At 40.0% G+C, this 12,515-nt stretch overlaps 2 protein-coding genes across 2 annotated transcripts; both read right to left on the minus strand.

Annotated features, from left to right (window-relative positions):
* Positions 1 to 28: 28 nt before the first annotated feature.
* On the minus strand, positions 29 to 4,301 carry LOC134464976 (caspase-6-like). The gene is made up of 8 exons (XM_063218329.1): positions 4,075 to 4,301; positions 3,702 to 3,752; positions 3,256 to 3,298; positions 3,022 to 3,171; positions 2,742 to 2,818; positions 2,427 to 2,602; positions 2,173 to 2,317; positions 29 to 2,047 (listed from the first exon to the last, which is right to left on the minus strand). The coding sequence occupies exons 1-8, from the start codon at positions 4,097 to 4,099 to the stop codon at positions 1,809 to 1,811; spliced, it is 906 nt and encodes a 301-aa protein (XP_063074399.1). The 5' UTR covers positions 4,100 to 4,301; the 3' UTR covers positions 29 to 1,808.
* Positions 4,302 to 4,920: 619 nt separating this feature from the next.
* pla2g12a (phospholipase A2, group XIIA) lies at positions 4,921 to 9,606 on the minus strand. Its single transcript, XM_063218330.1, has 4 exons — positions 9,259 to 9,606; positions 8,471 to 8,547; positions 8,184 to 8,349; positions 4,921 to 5,500 (listed from the first exon to the last, which is right to left on the minus strand). Exons 1-4 carry the CDS (start codon positions 9,464 to 9,466, stop codon positions 5,382 to 5,384), a joined length of 570 nt encoding a protein of 189 aa, XP_063074400.1. The 5' UTR covers positions 9,467 to 9,606; the 3' UTR covers positions 4,921 to 5,381.
* Between the last annotated feature and the right edge of the window lie 2,909 nt (positions 9,607 to 12,515).

Raw genomic sequence — 12,515 nt, forward strand, 5'->3', positions numbered from 1 at the left:
GTCTCAGAAAAAAAGTAATGCAACTTAGTGTTTTTCTCTTTTGTTTTATTGCACACCAAATTCATACAACTGGAGTCAATAATTACACCAACTAGTGCATTACCCAGCTTCTCCTGAACACAAGACAAATTCCCTTAAGGGCAAATGTTTCATTCATACTTAAAAAGGAAAAACAATACAAACCAGACTCCATAACTCATTGATAGTGCAAAGCCCATCACCATAAGCCCATATAGAAAGTACACAGTGGTTGTAAACATCATCTTCAACAGATAACCTTAAATGAAGGAATGATCATGTACCTCTGGGTAGCCCATTTACGGACTACACTACAACTCTTGATCAGAATAATCTTGACCAGCTTTTTATTTCATGACAAAGTCGCTATGGCCAGAGATTTCAGCTTAATGATTGTGTACTTTAACAACATCTGACCCGGTCTTCAACATGCTGGCTTTATTTACTGTTCAGAAATGTCATAGGAATTTGATTAAAAACAATTGACAAAGTATAGTCCTCACATAGTCCTGAGTGATTATTAACATGTGAAAAATGACACACTGTCAGTATGACGTTCATGTGAACGTGTAGTACTACATGTGCAGTCCTGCACATCTTGGAGGGGTTTACAGTACTGCAGGTTCCACTACATGCCTGACAACACCATGGGTTAAAGAAACAAAAATCACCACTGCTGACATTTTCCCCCCATTAAAGCCTCCTGTCCGTGCAGCAGCAATGTTTTTTGTTTCTTTTATCAGGCTTGTGCAGCACAAACATAATGTGAGTGTGTTGACACATTATCATTTGCTACAAAACTCAGTACAACAGCCTTGACAAAGTTGTTCTGGTGAACTCATTTGCAGCAGTCAATGAGACCATGTGTTCTCATAGAGGACACTGCAAAAGTGTGAGTACAGCTCAATCATGTGTTTAAAAACCACCCTCCCCCCAACCATAATGAAGGAATCTGAGATATGCATTTCCCACAGCTCAAGACACCTCTCCCCCTGAGGTACTTTCTGTATTTGAACAAGTGAGATTAGACATAGTAAGACATAAGACACATACGTGGAAATTAATATGGTCATTAATTAATATGGTCAACTCTGTAGCACAATACAAAACTGGAGTGACAATATCTAACAGTAATTCCCTTTTTTGGAAGCACACTGTGGAGGACTGTGTTGCAACAAATGAAAATGCAGGATTAGAAGGTAACAACGCTGGAACATGAACTGGTAATTCAGGTCTCTGTCGCTTCCTTGTGTTCAAGAAATCATGTGTTAACTCCCCTATTTCTTGAGAGATAATGTCACAGAAATGGTCTTCATAATTAAAAAAAACATACATCACCAAAGATTTTCTTCTACTTTTAAAATTGTAGCTCTCTCAATCTGAACAATAATGTGAATGATTCAGCAATGATTTATTTCTGCTTTATGATATCCAGTATGAGGTATGGTATAAATGGATCATGAGGTATTTAGTTTGTATTTAACCCGGTAATCTCCCTGTTAAAATATTTTGATCTGTTGCAATCTGTTGATCCGTTACTACAATTGTGGGACATTAAAAGAACAGTTATCATATAAATCTCATAAAATAGTGTTGTTCTTCAGGCATAAACATAAAAATTGAGTTTAGTTGCTGTTGGAACTTAACTGATTTTATCCATAGCCAAAACACTCAAGGATCATTAAGTTGGATTTTTGACTTGCTTGTCATGATCAGAAAGATGAACATTCACAGACACTTTGGAAGAATCCCCCAACGCATCCTTAGGATGTAGTGACCAACTGTAAACACTAGGTAGTCTTACGCCTAAAGTACAGCTTCTTGGTCAGCATCGAGGCAAAACAAGGCACCTGCTTTTTTCCAATGGCAGAAGGATCTTTGCACATGCCAACACTACGCCGGGACACTTTGCGGTTGACGACCGTCAAGAGCTCTGTGAACTCCAGAGCCTGGCCATGTTCTTTTAGGATCTCACACAGGTCCTGGATGTACCATGAGCCATTCACTGTCTCACGGTGAGAGTAATATCCTTTTCAGAGAGAAAAATGACACCACAAGAAATGAATATTACATGACAGTAGCTAAGCAAAATTATACTGAACATAAACAAGTGATTCCATTAGGTCTAGCTGATCTTTCATCAAGTGTACTCACCGTCTGCCACAGAATAGCACATAAGGAAATCAGCCCCTGATGGCAAAGTGTAGACAACTCCAGCATCAACCTCTACTTCATTGGTCTTTGTGTCCACCACATCCATAGGCGTGACAGGATCGTCATGTTTGTCTCCACGGCATGCCTGTACTTATCATAAACATGAATAGTACTTAATATACTACTACTAAGAGAGAAAAACAAAGTGGCAATATGACAATTGAGATTGACCAAATGTATGACAATGTGGTCACCTGTAAGATGAATATCTTGGGCTTCCCAGCTAGGCTTGGACACTTGTTTCCTTTGAAAAGCGCAGTAATGTCCTGAATGGCGATCTTACCATCATAAGCAAACACATGATCGTTCTCTCCATGACTCAGGAAAACGCAGACAAAGCAGTCAGAGTCCGTATGATCAGCCTCAGCAGCTGTAAAGTGCAATGTCCCCGGTCAAAATGAAAGTGATAGCAAAGTCTGTGCTTACCAAACAGCCCTAAAGGCAAACATGCACAAGTAATCTATTATTTGAAGTCCGTTGACAAGTGAGGTGGTGTGATGAATACTTGCTTTCACTTATTTTGGTCCAAACTTCCTCCAGCTTGAGGTTATCGTAAGCATTCACTTCAAATTGTAGTTCCTCAAATCTAATAGAAAAGAGTAGCAATTAGTTGCACATCCACATTACGGATAGAATTTTGCCAAAAGGTTGACCTACTGGAAGTTATGGGGAAAGTATACCTACAGCCCATCACACATCAATGTTGCATTTAGGGATAGGCCTTAGATATACATGTAAACAACATCAATGATAAAATGTGCCAAACTACATACAAAGGAAATTACTAACCGTTTAACCAAATTGTGACGATCCGCGTTGGTACCACTTCTTGGATGCATGCCCAGGCGCCAAAAGAACTGCTCCTGGTTAAAAATGAGGACACGGCCTCTCTTCTTGTGGTCCATCTTGTACTCCTCATCAGGGTCCAACTGGATAGAACTACCAAAACCATATACACATCTGATTACATCTTGTTAACAGCCTGGAATTCCTTTCACTGAATGTCATAGTATGTAGCCTTACCCTCTGTAAATGGCATCTGTTTCTGTGACATTCTGAGTGACACCTGAGATGAAAATGGTTTCAGTTTGGCAAAAATCATGGTGCAGTTGTTATATGACAGGGCTCCAGTCAGACGTGCTTTCTTTTCACAAACCCATTAAAATGCCAATCTATAGCCTGAAACCCCCAACTACACAACAAGTGTAACGTGAATGGAGGATCGAGCAGTTAGGCTCGGTGAGGTCAAGCCTCTATTGTTCATAACCACCTTTGCCGGAGGGCTTCCATACAACAGTGACAGAGAGCAAGACAGCAGAGATTTTTTAAAAGGCCTGAATTCAAATGTGAACGTGATCTGTCTATTCTCTTTTTACATCTCTATAATGGTTACTTGTGCACACAAGAGCAACCTTTCAGAAAACAAAAAACATTGAAATGAGCAGTCGGAGATTTGATGACACATTTACCTGAAATGGCAGGGCTGCGTCCACCGATTGCGCTGTCCATTTCGACACTTCCTAATAATGTGAAAAGTCATACAATTCCAAAATGTTACACTCTCACGACAAACATTGTACCAACCTATGATGCATCCCTACGAAGATATATCTTCGTATTCTCTACTTTAACACAGGGCAAAGTACCTTCAAGTGAACGAAGATGCAATAACCAACTTGAGCTACCTTGCCATGGGAAAGTTAATTAAACCATGGTGGAACGTCTCTGGCAGTCTCTTGTGCCTTCCAAATTAGATACTGATGATCTCAAGAAGGTTCTATCATTCAACCACTGAAAAAACCTTTGCGACAAATCCGTTGTAAATATTCTGCTGGTCAATACCTGATTCTTTCGAAGGACTTGCCATCTTGACTTCCTAGTTGGATTCACATCGACAACTGTAGTAATCACGCTACAGAAAAGTTGGATGCACCAGGAGAAATATTCCCCCCTCTTGTCATTGGACAAGTGTTAAAATAAGAAACACCCAACTGGCTAAAAGCGATGTCAATTATCTGCTCGTTTCAACTTCCGTGTTCCGCACTGACGCCATGCGAGAGGAAAATGATGCTGCCGACACTGCACCCTGCTGGATTAAAATGGTACAAACAAGTAGCCTCTGGTAGATTCAGGTAAATGGGACACTTAAAATAAAATGCTGTTTTCTATCTAAATTCATCAGAATGCTTCAAATGTCTTATTTACATTAAATGCGGTAGGCTGCTCTGAAATAAATTAGAGAGTAAATGAATGCAGTTAATTAATTAATAAAACCCCTTTTAACCCTTGAACACCGGTTACACCCCTTGAACAAAACCGAATCCTTCAGGTTGAGTGGGACACTTTGTTAGGTAAAGTGGGACATGTTTTGATTAAATCTGGCATATAGGGACAATGGAACGTTTTGCTTTAAACATTTATGAAAACATTTGTTAAAATGTAATGTCACCAAGTAATACAAAAATCACTCACTGGGAGACTCATGGATGGTTAAGTCCTATCCGGCACCGGCACCATACCCACTGTTGCCACATCAAGTCATGTCAGACCAATCGCACTGTTTATTGTCCACCAGACATTCAGCAATAATCCAGTAACAATATCTGTGATTGTCCCACTCAACCTGAATCTACCTTAACGGACGTCATTCACATCTTGTCTCAATAAATAACCTCCATACGCTATTCATGAATCAAAAACGTGTTTAATGGTTCAGGAGCTTTATGCAAAAGTGGCAGAACTGCTTTGACACATAGGAAGCAGACATTGCATTCTTAAGACCCACATGCATGAAACATAAAAAGAACCACATCTGCCTCTGGATCTGCCTCTTTCTCTAGCTCGCGCACACACACACACGCACACACGCACACACACACACACACACAAACACACACACACACACACACACATATAAATTACAACCTGGTTGAGTACAAATTCTAATCCATGTACAGTAGTTTACATGAAATTCCTGAGATCAACACCATAAGTGCCATGAAGATATCGTCAGAAAAGGTAATTTTTCATTCCAAATCGTGCTTTTGCACACGATATTCTGTGAAATCAACTAATAGTATTCTCCTACTTTCTATATTGAAACAGCAGGAGATCTGAGGGTACAGAGCTTCATTCTTGAGGGTAGGACATCACAGATCCATTTTCTCTTCATAGTGACATATGCATGATGCTCTCTGACTGTCCATATAGGGCTTGCAGCCCATATGCATGACAGCATCAAACAGCAGATTCACAGCAGACTCACAGGCTGGAAAGAAGCAGAAACACTGTAATGAGTCTTTGTAAACACTGTAAAGAGTCATAGATATCAAGTCATTGTATGCTTTTATTTGACCAAGCATACTGTAAATAGAAAGGTTGTAAAATAACATTTTGAGATAGGCCTGCGAATCAAATTACACCACAAACATTTTTACAGTAACAGAAGAACAAAATAAAAATACTTTCATGGTTTGACTTTTTTAAATTACATCTGACATTCCATCATCGGTAAAGGATCTTATCACAAATTTTGGCGAAAACACAAGCCTGGGCTTTTACATACTGTGACACACACACACAAAAAAATATTCTGTCCAAGTCAGTCTGTTGAACTAGTTCTAGCTTTTTAAGGGTTTCAAGATTTAAGGGAGCCAAGGAGACAGTCATTATTGATTGTCATGTGGTGACGCGAGTGAGCAGGTCCCAATCTGAGGGGTTTCAGTTTCAATCACTAAACGTTATAAGAAAGAGTGGTGTGGTTGGTTCAACATCCATCATCGGTACATTCCATAATCCAAACTCCCATCACCTAGCCTAGTAAACTAGCGCCACCCTCTGGCGGCAAAAATGTTTTGCCTGCGACTGGTCTAGCCTCGATCCATTGAAGTGGTCTGCCACATTGCCCTGAATCTGGCAAACCAATCACAGCGCAGATATTTGTTTTGAATCAAAGCGGGTGGGGTTTTGAGGGAGTGACGACGAAGCTTGAGACACTGGGGAAAGCACAACAACAAGAATGATTGAACAGCTCTCGTTTGATGTCAGTTTTGGAAGAATTAGACTCAAGGTTTTCATTGATGTGTGTTCAGGAAGATGTTCTACTCTCATTCATTTTTAGGAAGGACTTTTTCGCAGGGCTGTAGTAATCGAGTCCGGACTCGGTCCGCTTTTTTACGGACTTGGACTTGTCTTGGACTCGCTATCAATTGGACTCAGACTTGTCTTGGACTCGGACACTGGCCTTGCCAAATAAAGCTTTTGGACTCGACCGGGTCTGTCTTTATTTTATTTAGAACATTGCCTACCATAAATTCTAGAGTGGAGCTTGAAATCCAACAACATACAAGTTAGCCTTCACATCTACGGCATATGGGGTTACCTTCAAGCGGCCACTTTATTGATATTCATCCTTTTCATTGTTTAACACTGACCGACATGTGACTCGGACTCGACTTGGACTCGAATCTTTTTGGACTCGGTCTTGTCTCGGACTCGAACCTCTTTGAACTCGGACTTGTCTCGGACTTGAATATTTTGGTCTTGGACTTGTCTTGGACTCTACAAAGGTGGACTTGACTACAGCCCTGCTTTTTCGCCATTTTACCAACAGGCTATAAAACGTGGATCCACGTTCTTTGATGGTAGTAATTGTCAGTTGAGCTGATTGGTCAGAGCGTTGACCTGTAGGCACAGATACGGTTTGAAAGAGGGTTGTTCTCATCAACAATCTTGGGACGTATCGTTCATCGGGGCCAGTACATCCAATCTCGCATTTAGTCTGGTTTATCAGGCTACCCATCACCCCTTGTGTTTGTGGCTTGATGACCAAAGAGGACTACATTAACTATAAAAGTTAAAGTCAATATCTTGCACAAGCGCAACTCAATGTCATTTTCTCATTTGCAATTGGGATGTTGAATGGGGAAATGTCCCTTTAAAAAGTTGTTGTGCCTAGGCTGACAGTTGACCCAAAATAAAGTGGCTTTCTGTCTTCTGACAAACTGGTGTATTAATGGTTCAACATAGGACACTTTTGCACTCCTCGATTTCAACAGGTGCACTGGATGTAACCTATGGTTCAAACTTCAAAGTAGAATAAAAGAAAATGTTTATTGCTCATAATGTTTCAGTCGACCAGTAAAGATGCAAGAGTAAAGAACAGTGTGCTTGTCTACTAATACTGCCCTATTGAAAGATGATGGCCCTGGTGTACCTCAATTTTACATGTAATGCAGAAGAAAGGTCACCATGATATCTAGGCTTTCTATACGATAACACAACCAGATGCAGATGCACTTTTTCTTAGAACCTTTACAAGGGTTTACAGAAACGAATCAAACGATGGAAGCCAATTACCTAATTTATGTCTTGCATGTTACTGCACTCAATGGGAAAAAGAAGAACCCCGGTTTTCCTGAAAGAATCTTTAGTTCTGGAATTCTCAGAGAAAACTCCAGCGCAAACCACCACTTGGGGCTCGCACTTATGACCTTACAGTCAAGGCTCCAGTTTGGCATGTGAGGCTGTGCTCAGCACTTTGTGAGGGAGGTTTACTAATGTTAAAAGCTGAAGATTCTTTGAGTAACTTTTAATTTTTACAGAGCATATGTGACGGAGGTCATCTTGCACCTGTTCGTCCCCCTCGGGGATCGAACCTGCAACCTCGTCAACTACAACGGTCCGGCAATGGGAGGCACAGTACGATACCGCTGGACCAAGAGACCAGTCTCCCAGTCCAACGGCATCGACACTGTATCAGACTTTGGGAGGGAGGTTCACCAACGTTCCGCACCAACTCTGCTAGTTAGCCTCCGTTACACAAATCACTGCACTTCCGAAGTTTCTTTGGTTGAAAACATTATTTTGAAATTCCAAAATTGTACTACTATTTCTCTGCACAGACAGGCAAGTTTTCGCAGTGGATTCAACGTTCAGTTAGAAGGGCTTACCTTGTACACTTTGTTGCAGTCCTAAAGTCCTTTGCACATTCCTGCAGATAGACTCTAGGCATTCCTGAAACTGCTCATCACAGACATGTTTCTCCTTTCCACAGGTGTCATAACATCGGTCATGTTGATTACAACATTTTGTCATGGATGGAATCCCAATATCAAACTAGAGAGAAAGAGGATACAAAACATTACATTTTCATTTCATGTTTCATTTTCAAATTACAATTTCACTTTCATGCAGTGCTTTGGATAGTATAATAGTGGCCTAAGTGCATCATCAGTACCTGGAATCCAAACAGAGGTGAACCGCACCCATTCGGAGGAGGAGGCTTGTAGTCAGGACGCGGTGCTGGTATATAGCCTATGGGGAGCAAAGGTAAAGGTGACACATGTTCCCCCACTGTCACAATACGTGTCAACGCGTGCTATCAGATATCCCACTAATTAATCACTCATTTCAGGTATGAGCAAGAATTTCTCCCATCATGAACCTGGCAACTTTTAGAACAGACTGAATCCACCAAAACAAAAGATTACACATGTAGGTTAGTGTAGGACAGTGGTCTCCGATTATATTTCTCCAAGGGCCAAATTAAGTAGGGCAAATGAGGCTGTGGGCCAAACCAACACCCCAACCCCATGAGAAACAAGTTAAATGTCTGGAGAGAGAACAGATTTTTTGCTTTTCCGTTCCCTTCTTGTCACAAGATCTAACTCTCTGTGTGTGAATGCTTTGGTGAGATAAGTTTTCTTAAGTGATAAAAGTGACAAAAAAACACCATAAGGACTGCATATATATGATGTGAGTATATGTGTTCGCCTATATGTGAATGTCTGAAGACGTTTATGTGTCTGTGTGGAAATGGTGTCTATATGTTTAGCAAATGAGATGTGTAGGCTATAAGTTCTAACCTGATGGAACTGAACAGTTTGGTGTGAAACCAAATATCCCTATGGGACAATAAATCTAATCAAATCTACCGTAATCTAATCTAAGACGTACACTTTGTTAAGAGAGAAAGACTTTACATTTCTAAAAACAGGTCACCGTGCTAACTGAACATGGGCTTACCGTCACTGCACGTGTAATGACAGAGTCCATCATCCCCACCAAACAGGTCCAAGGCAGCATTCAAGTAGGTGTCTATTTTATGAATGCCGTTTCGTATGGACTTCAGTGTCATTCGCCAGTCTGGAGTTTCAGGTTCTCGATCATGCCGGGTTGACAACACAACAGTAACACATATTACCATGAATGAAAACGCGCCAACGAAATGCATAGTCGCATACAACTGCGCAAGTAAGAGTTCATTAGGAAAAATCAACTTTCCGTGTAGAAACGCAACTAGACAACTGAATCAAGACTACACTTGGTAGTGTTGTTTCGCACCACTGACGCCTTCTTCCGGTGGACTACTAACTAATCTGGTTTCCCTTCATATCCCATCATCTGTCAAGTCGAGTGGCTCCCTCTACCGGTACATGTTTTTTGTTTTTGTTTACAAACATGTGGTGAGGAGGGGCAAAACACTGGCAGCCAACCACGTGAGCTAATTTGTTGACAGACAGCGGTTTCCAACAATCAGAGAGAGAGAGAGAGCGAGAGAGAGAGAGAGAGAGAGAGAGAGAGAGAGTTGTGCCAGGGTCAGGGGAGAACAAAAAACAAGTCCAGTCACGTGGCGTAGGTTAGAATGACCCCAGTACCCTAATAATTTTAATTGCTACATGGTGCCTATTACAATATAAACAACAAAAAGTGATAAAACATGAGAATTAGGCTAATAGGCCAGATGTTGGGGCTTGTAGATAGAAAAACATGTTCTTCAAAAGGCAGAATAGAAGTTAAGGGATTTTTGATACAACAGGCATATAACAAAACAACTAATAGGCTACACATGTAGCAAAAGTAACAAGAATGGAGAAGAATGGAGTGGTTTATGGTTGCAGAACAGGTCTTCCCCAGCCCAACCTCTACCACCAAAAGCTTATAGGGGGGCAACATTGAGCGTTCCCTAAGAACTCTGCCCATTCTATGCTTGACAGACTGTAGCCAGAAGGGCAATACTAGCTTGTGAATATACAGTAGGCCTACTGTTGAACATTTCTATCAAGGTGAAAGGTGACCTTTTGTGGTGCATGAACATGGGACATCCTGTAGGCCTATTTCAGTTGCAAACATAGTAAGAAACCTGATGGCACCTGCCGTAAAGGTACACTGTGCAGGAAATGGTCAAAAAAGGTACTGCAACTATGCTGCTCATTGAAACTGGGCTGCCTATTGCCAAATTTGATCTTTACATGAAAGTTTACTAGGTAATAAACACACATTTTCTAGTATGGTCCAAGTAGTCATTTTTGCAGCTAAAAATGGCTATTTTTGGAAATTCAAAATGGCGGACCATGGAGAAGATCCCCCTTTTCATGTATTAAAAGTGCAATTTTTCCAGTCATAATGAATACTTAGAATTTGATGCTGGTGCTAAGTATTCATGAAAAAGGTAACATTAGTGAATGGGCAGCATGAATTCTGGAAATAAACAACTAAAAATCTCACAGTGTCCCTTCAAACAAGGTTTTTAAAAATATCTTAACATAAACAAATGCGTTTGTAGAAAATGTAATGCAGTCATCTCCCCAGGCCTACCTTCACCAGACATTCAGCCCCATAGGCTAATATCAATGGACACATGCTCGTTATCAAACTGCACCAGACAAAATTTCCAGCGCCAATTTGCCCAAAGCAGATTCACAATAAATCACTAAATATGACTTCCATCTAGCCATACACAGTCTGATTGCCTTTTCTTAGACCATTGCATTTTTTCAATCTAGGTGTACTGTATGTGTATTTCAGGTATTAATGAATATTTCTAAGCATATTTGCATAGGCGATTATGGAGATGGCAGTTTATACATTTTCAACAAATACTCAGTAGTACTCAATACTTTATATTGACATTTTGGCATATTCATTGACCAAATCAGGATCTTTCAGGGTCAGGAAATGATTGATTGAGATAGTACTCAAATTAAAGGTGTGATGGAGTTTAAGAAAAGTGGTCAATCACAAGGCTCCAACCTGTAAAGCTGATCTGGCACTGTAATCAAAGAAATTTGGAGCAAAAAAAGGTATAATTTTCACTCATTCTTGCTATGCCTCAGATGCTGCAGGTTGCTTTAAAAGCAAGAGGTGGTGCCCTCAGGGAAACGACTGCGTTTCATAAAATGCAGGACTGAGAGACTGCGCAAGAGTTTTTTTTCCCTCAAGCCATCCGCTTTTTAAATTACTAAGACAACTTTTTCTTTTACAATTATTATTCTTGACCTTTTCATATTTCTTTTTAAAATTATTATTAAGCTTATTATTCACCAATCATCCTACACAGCAGAGAGCAGTTGCAATCTTCATTTCACTGCCAATTGTGCCAGCTCAAGAAAGCATGCAACAAATAAAAATCTTGAATCTTGAACAACTTGTGTTTTGTTTGCTTTTCTTGATTCCATATTTTTTCCCTCGGAATTGAGATCACATTCTTTATATATTCCCAATACATGGTCTAAAAACAGTAACCATTACATACTGCTTGTCTCGATTCCTTTTAGTGTTTCTTGAAGCCAAACAATTGCCTTCTGAAAAAAATGACAGCGTCACATCTGTGAACCGCTTATTTTCTGAAAAATTGAAACGACTGAATGACTATCCTCCTAGGCAGGCGATTTCATACTTTTTTTGCCAGAGGTTGTAGTTTTATACGTACAGCATTTAGGTGTGGATGTGTATGGCTGTGATATGTGTGGGTGGGTGTGTGTGATTAATTCACCACTGTAATGAAACATAATGGTTTTAAGTTTACTCATTTGTTACATTTTCACATTAATCTCTGTAAGGGACTAAACTCTCATGTATTAATTGTTTTGTGAAGCAATAAATAATTAAGATAATGAATTAGAAGAGTATTTAAAACCTCAAACACGTTTCCTTGTAGGCCAACCATACACATTAAAATTCTAAAATTTCAACTACAGAAATGCTTCAATATGACCGAACTTGGTGTATACCTGCTGAGAAAGCAAACATACAGGTATAGCCTCACATTTGGTCAAGGAAAACCCGTTCATTAGTAGGTTGGTTTTCCTTTTGAGAGATTAATCTTGAGGAAAAAAAAAATTGTGAACAAATTTTCAGTAAAATGACAACAGCTTAGTGCGGTACTGTATAATAAACGTCATGAACTGCTAGCTGTTTTGTAGCACACCCAACTAGATTTTGTGTTGATTGACTGTAGAAATAATCAGCCAGCAAAATAACTCAGTATCATGATGGGTATA

Source organism: Engraulis encrasicolus, chromosome 16 (assembly GCF_034702125.1).
Source record: "Engraulis encrasicolus isolate BLACKSEA-1 chromosome 16, IST_EnEncr_1.0, whole genome shotgun sequence".
In the NCBI taxonomy this organism is placed as follows: Eukaryota; Metazoa; Chordata; class Actinopteri; order Clupeiformes; family Engraulidae; genus Engraulis; species Engraulis encrasicolus.

Coding starts and splice junctions, on each gene's coding strand:
- LOC134464976 (XM_063218329.1), bottom strand. CDS start 4,099: ATGGCAAGTCCTTCGAAAGAATCAG. Junction 2,819..3,021: donor CGTCACAATTTGGTTAAACG/GTTAGTAATTTC, acceptor CTTTTCTATTAG/ATTTGAGGAACTACAATTTG. Junction 2,318..2,426: donor CCAAGATATTCATCTTACAG/GTGACCACATTG, acceptor TGATAAGTACAG/GCATGCCGTGGAGACAAACA.
- pla2g12a (XM_063218330.1), bottom strand. CDS start 9,466: ATGCATTTCGTTGGCGCGTTTTCATTCATGGTAATATGTGTTACTGTT. Junction 8,548..9,258: donor TCATTACACGTGCAGTGACG/GTAAGCCCATGT, acceptor TGCTCCCCATAG/GCTATATACCAGCACCGCGT. Junction 8,350..8,470: donor CACCTCTGTTTGGATTCCAG/GTACTGATGATG, acceptor CTTTCTCTCTAG/TTTGATATTGGGATTCCATC.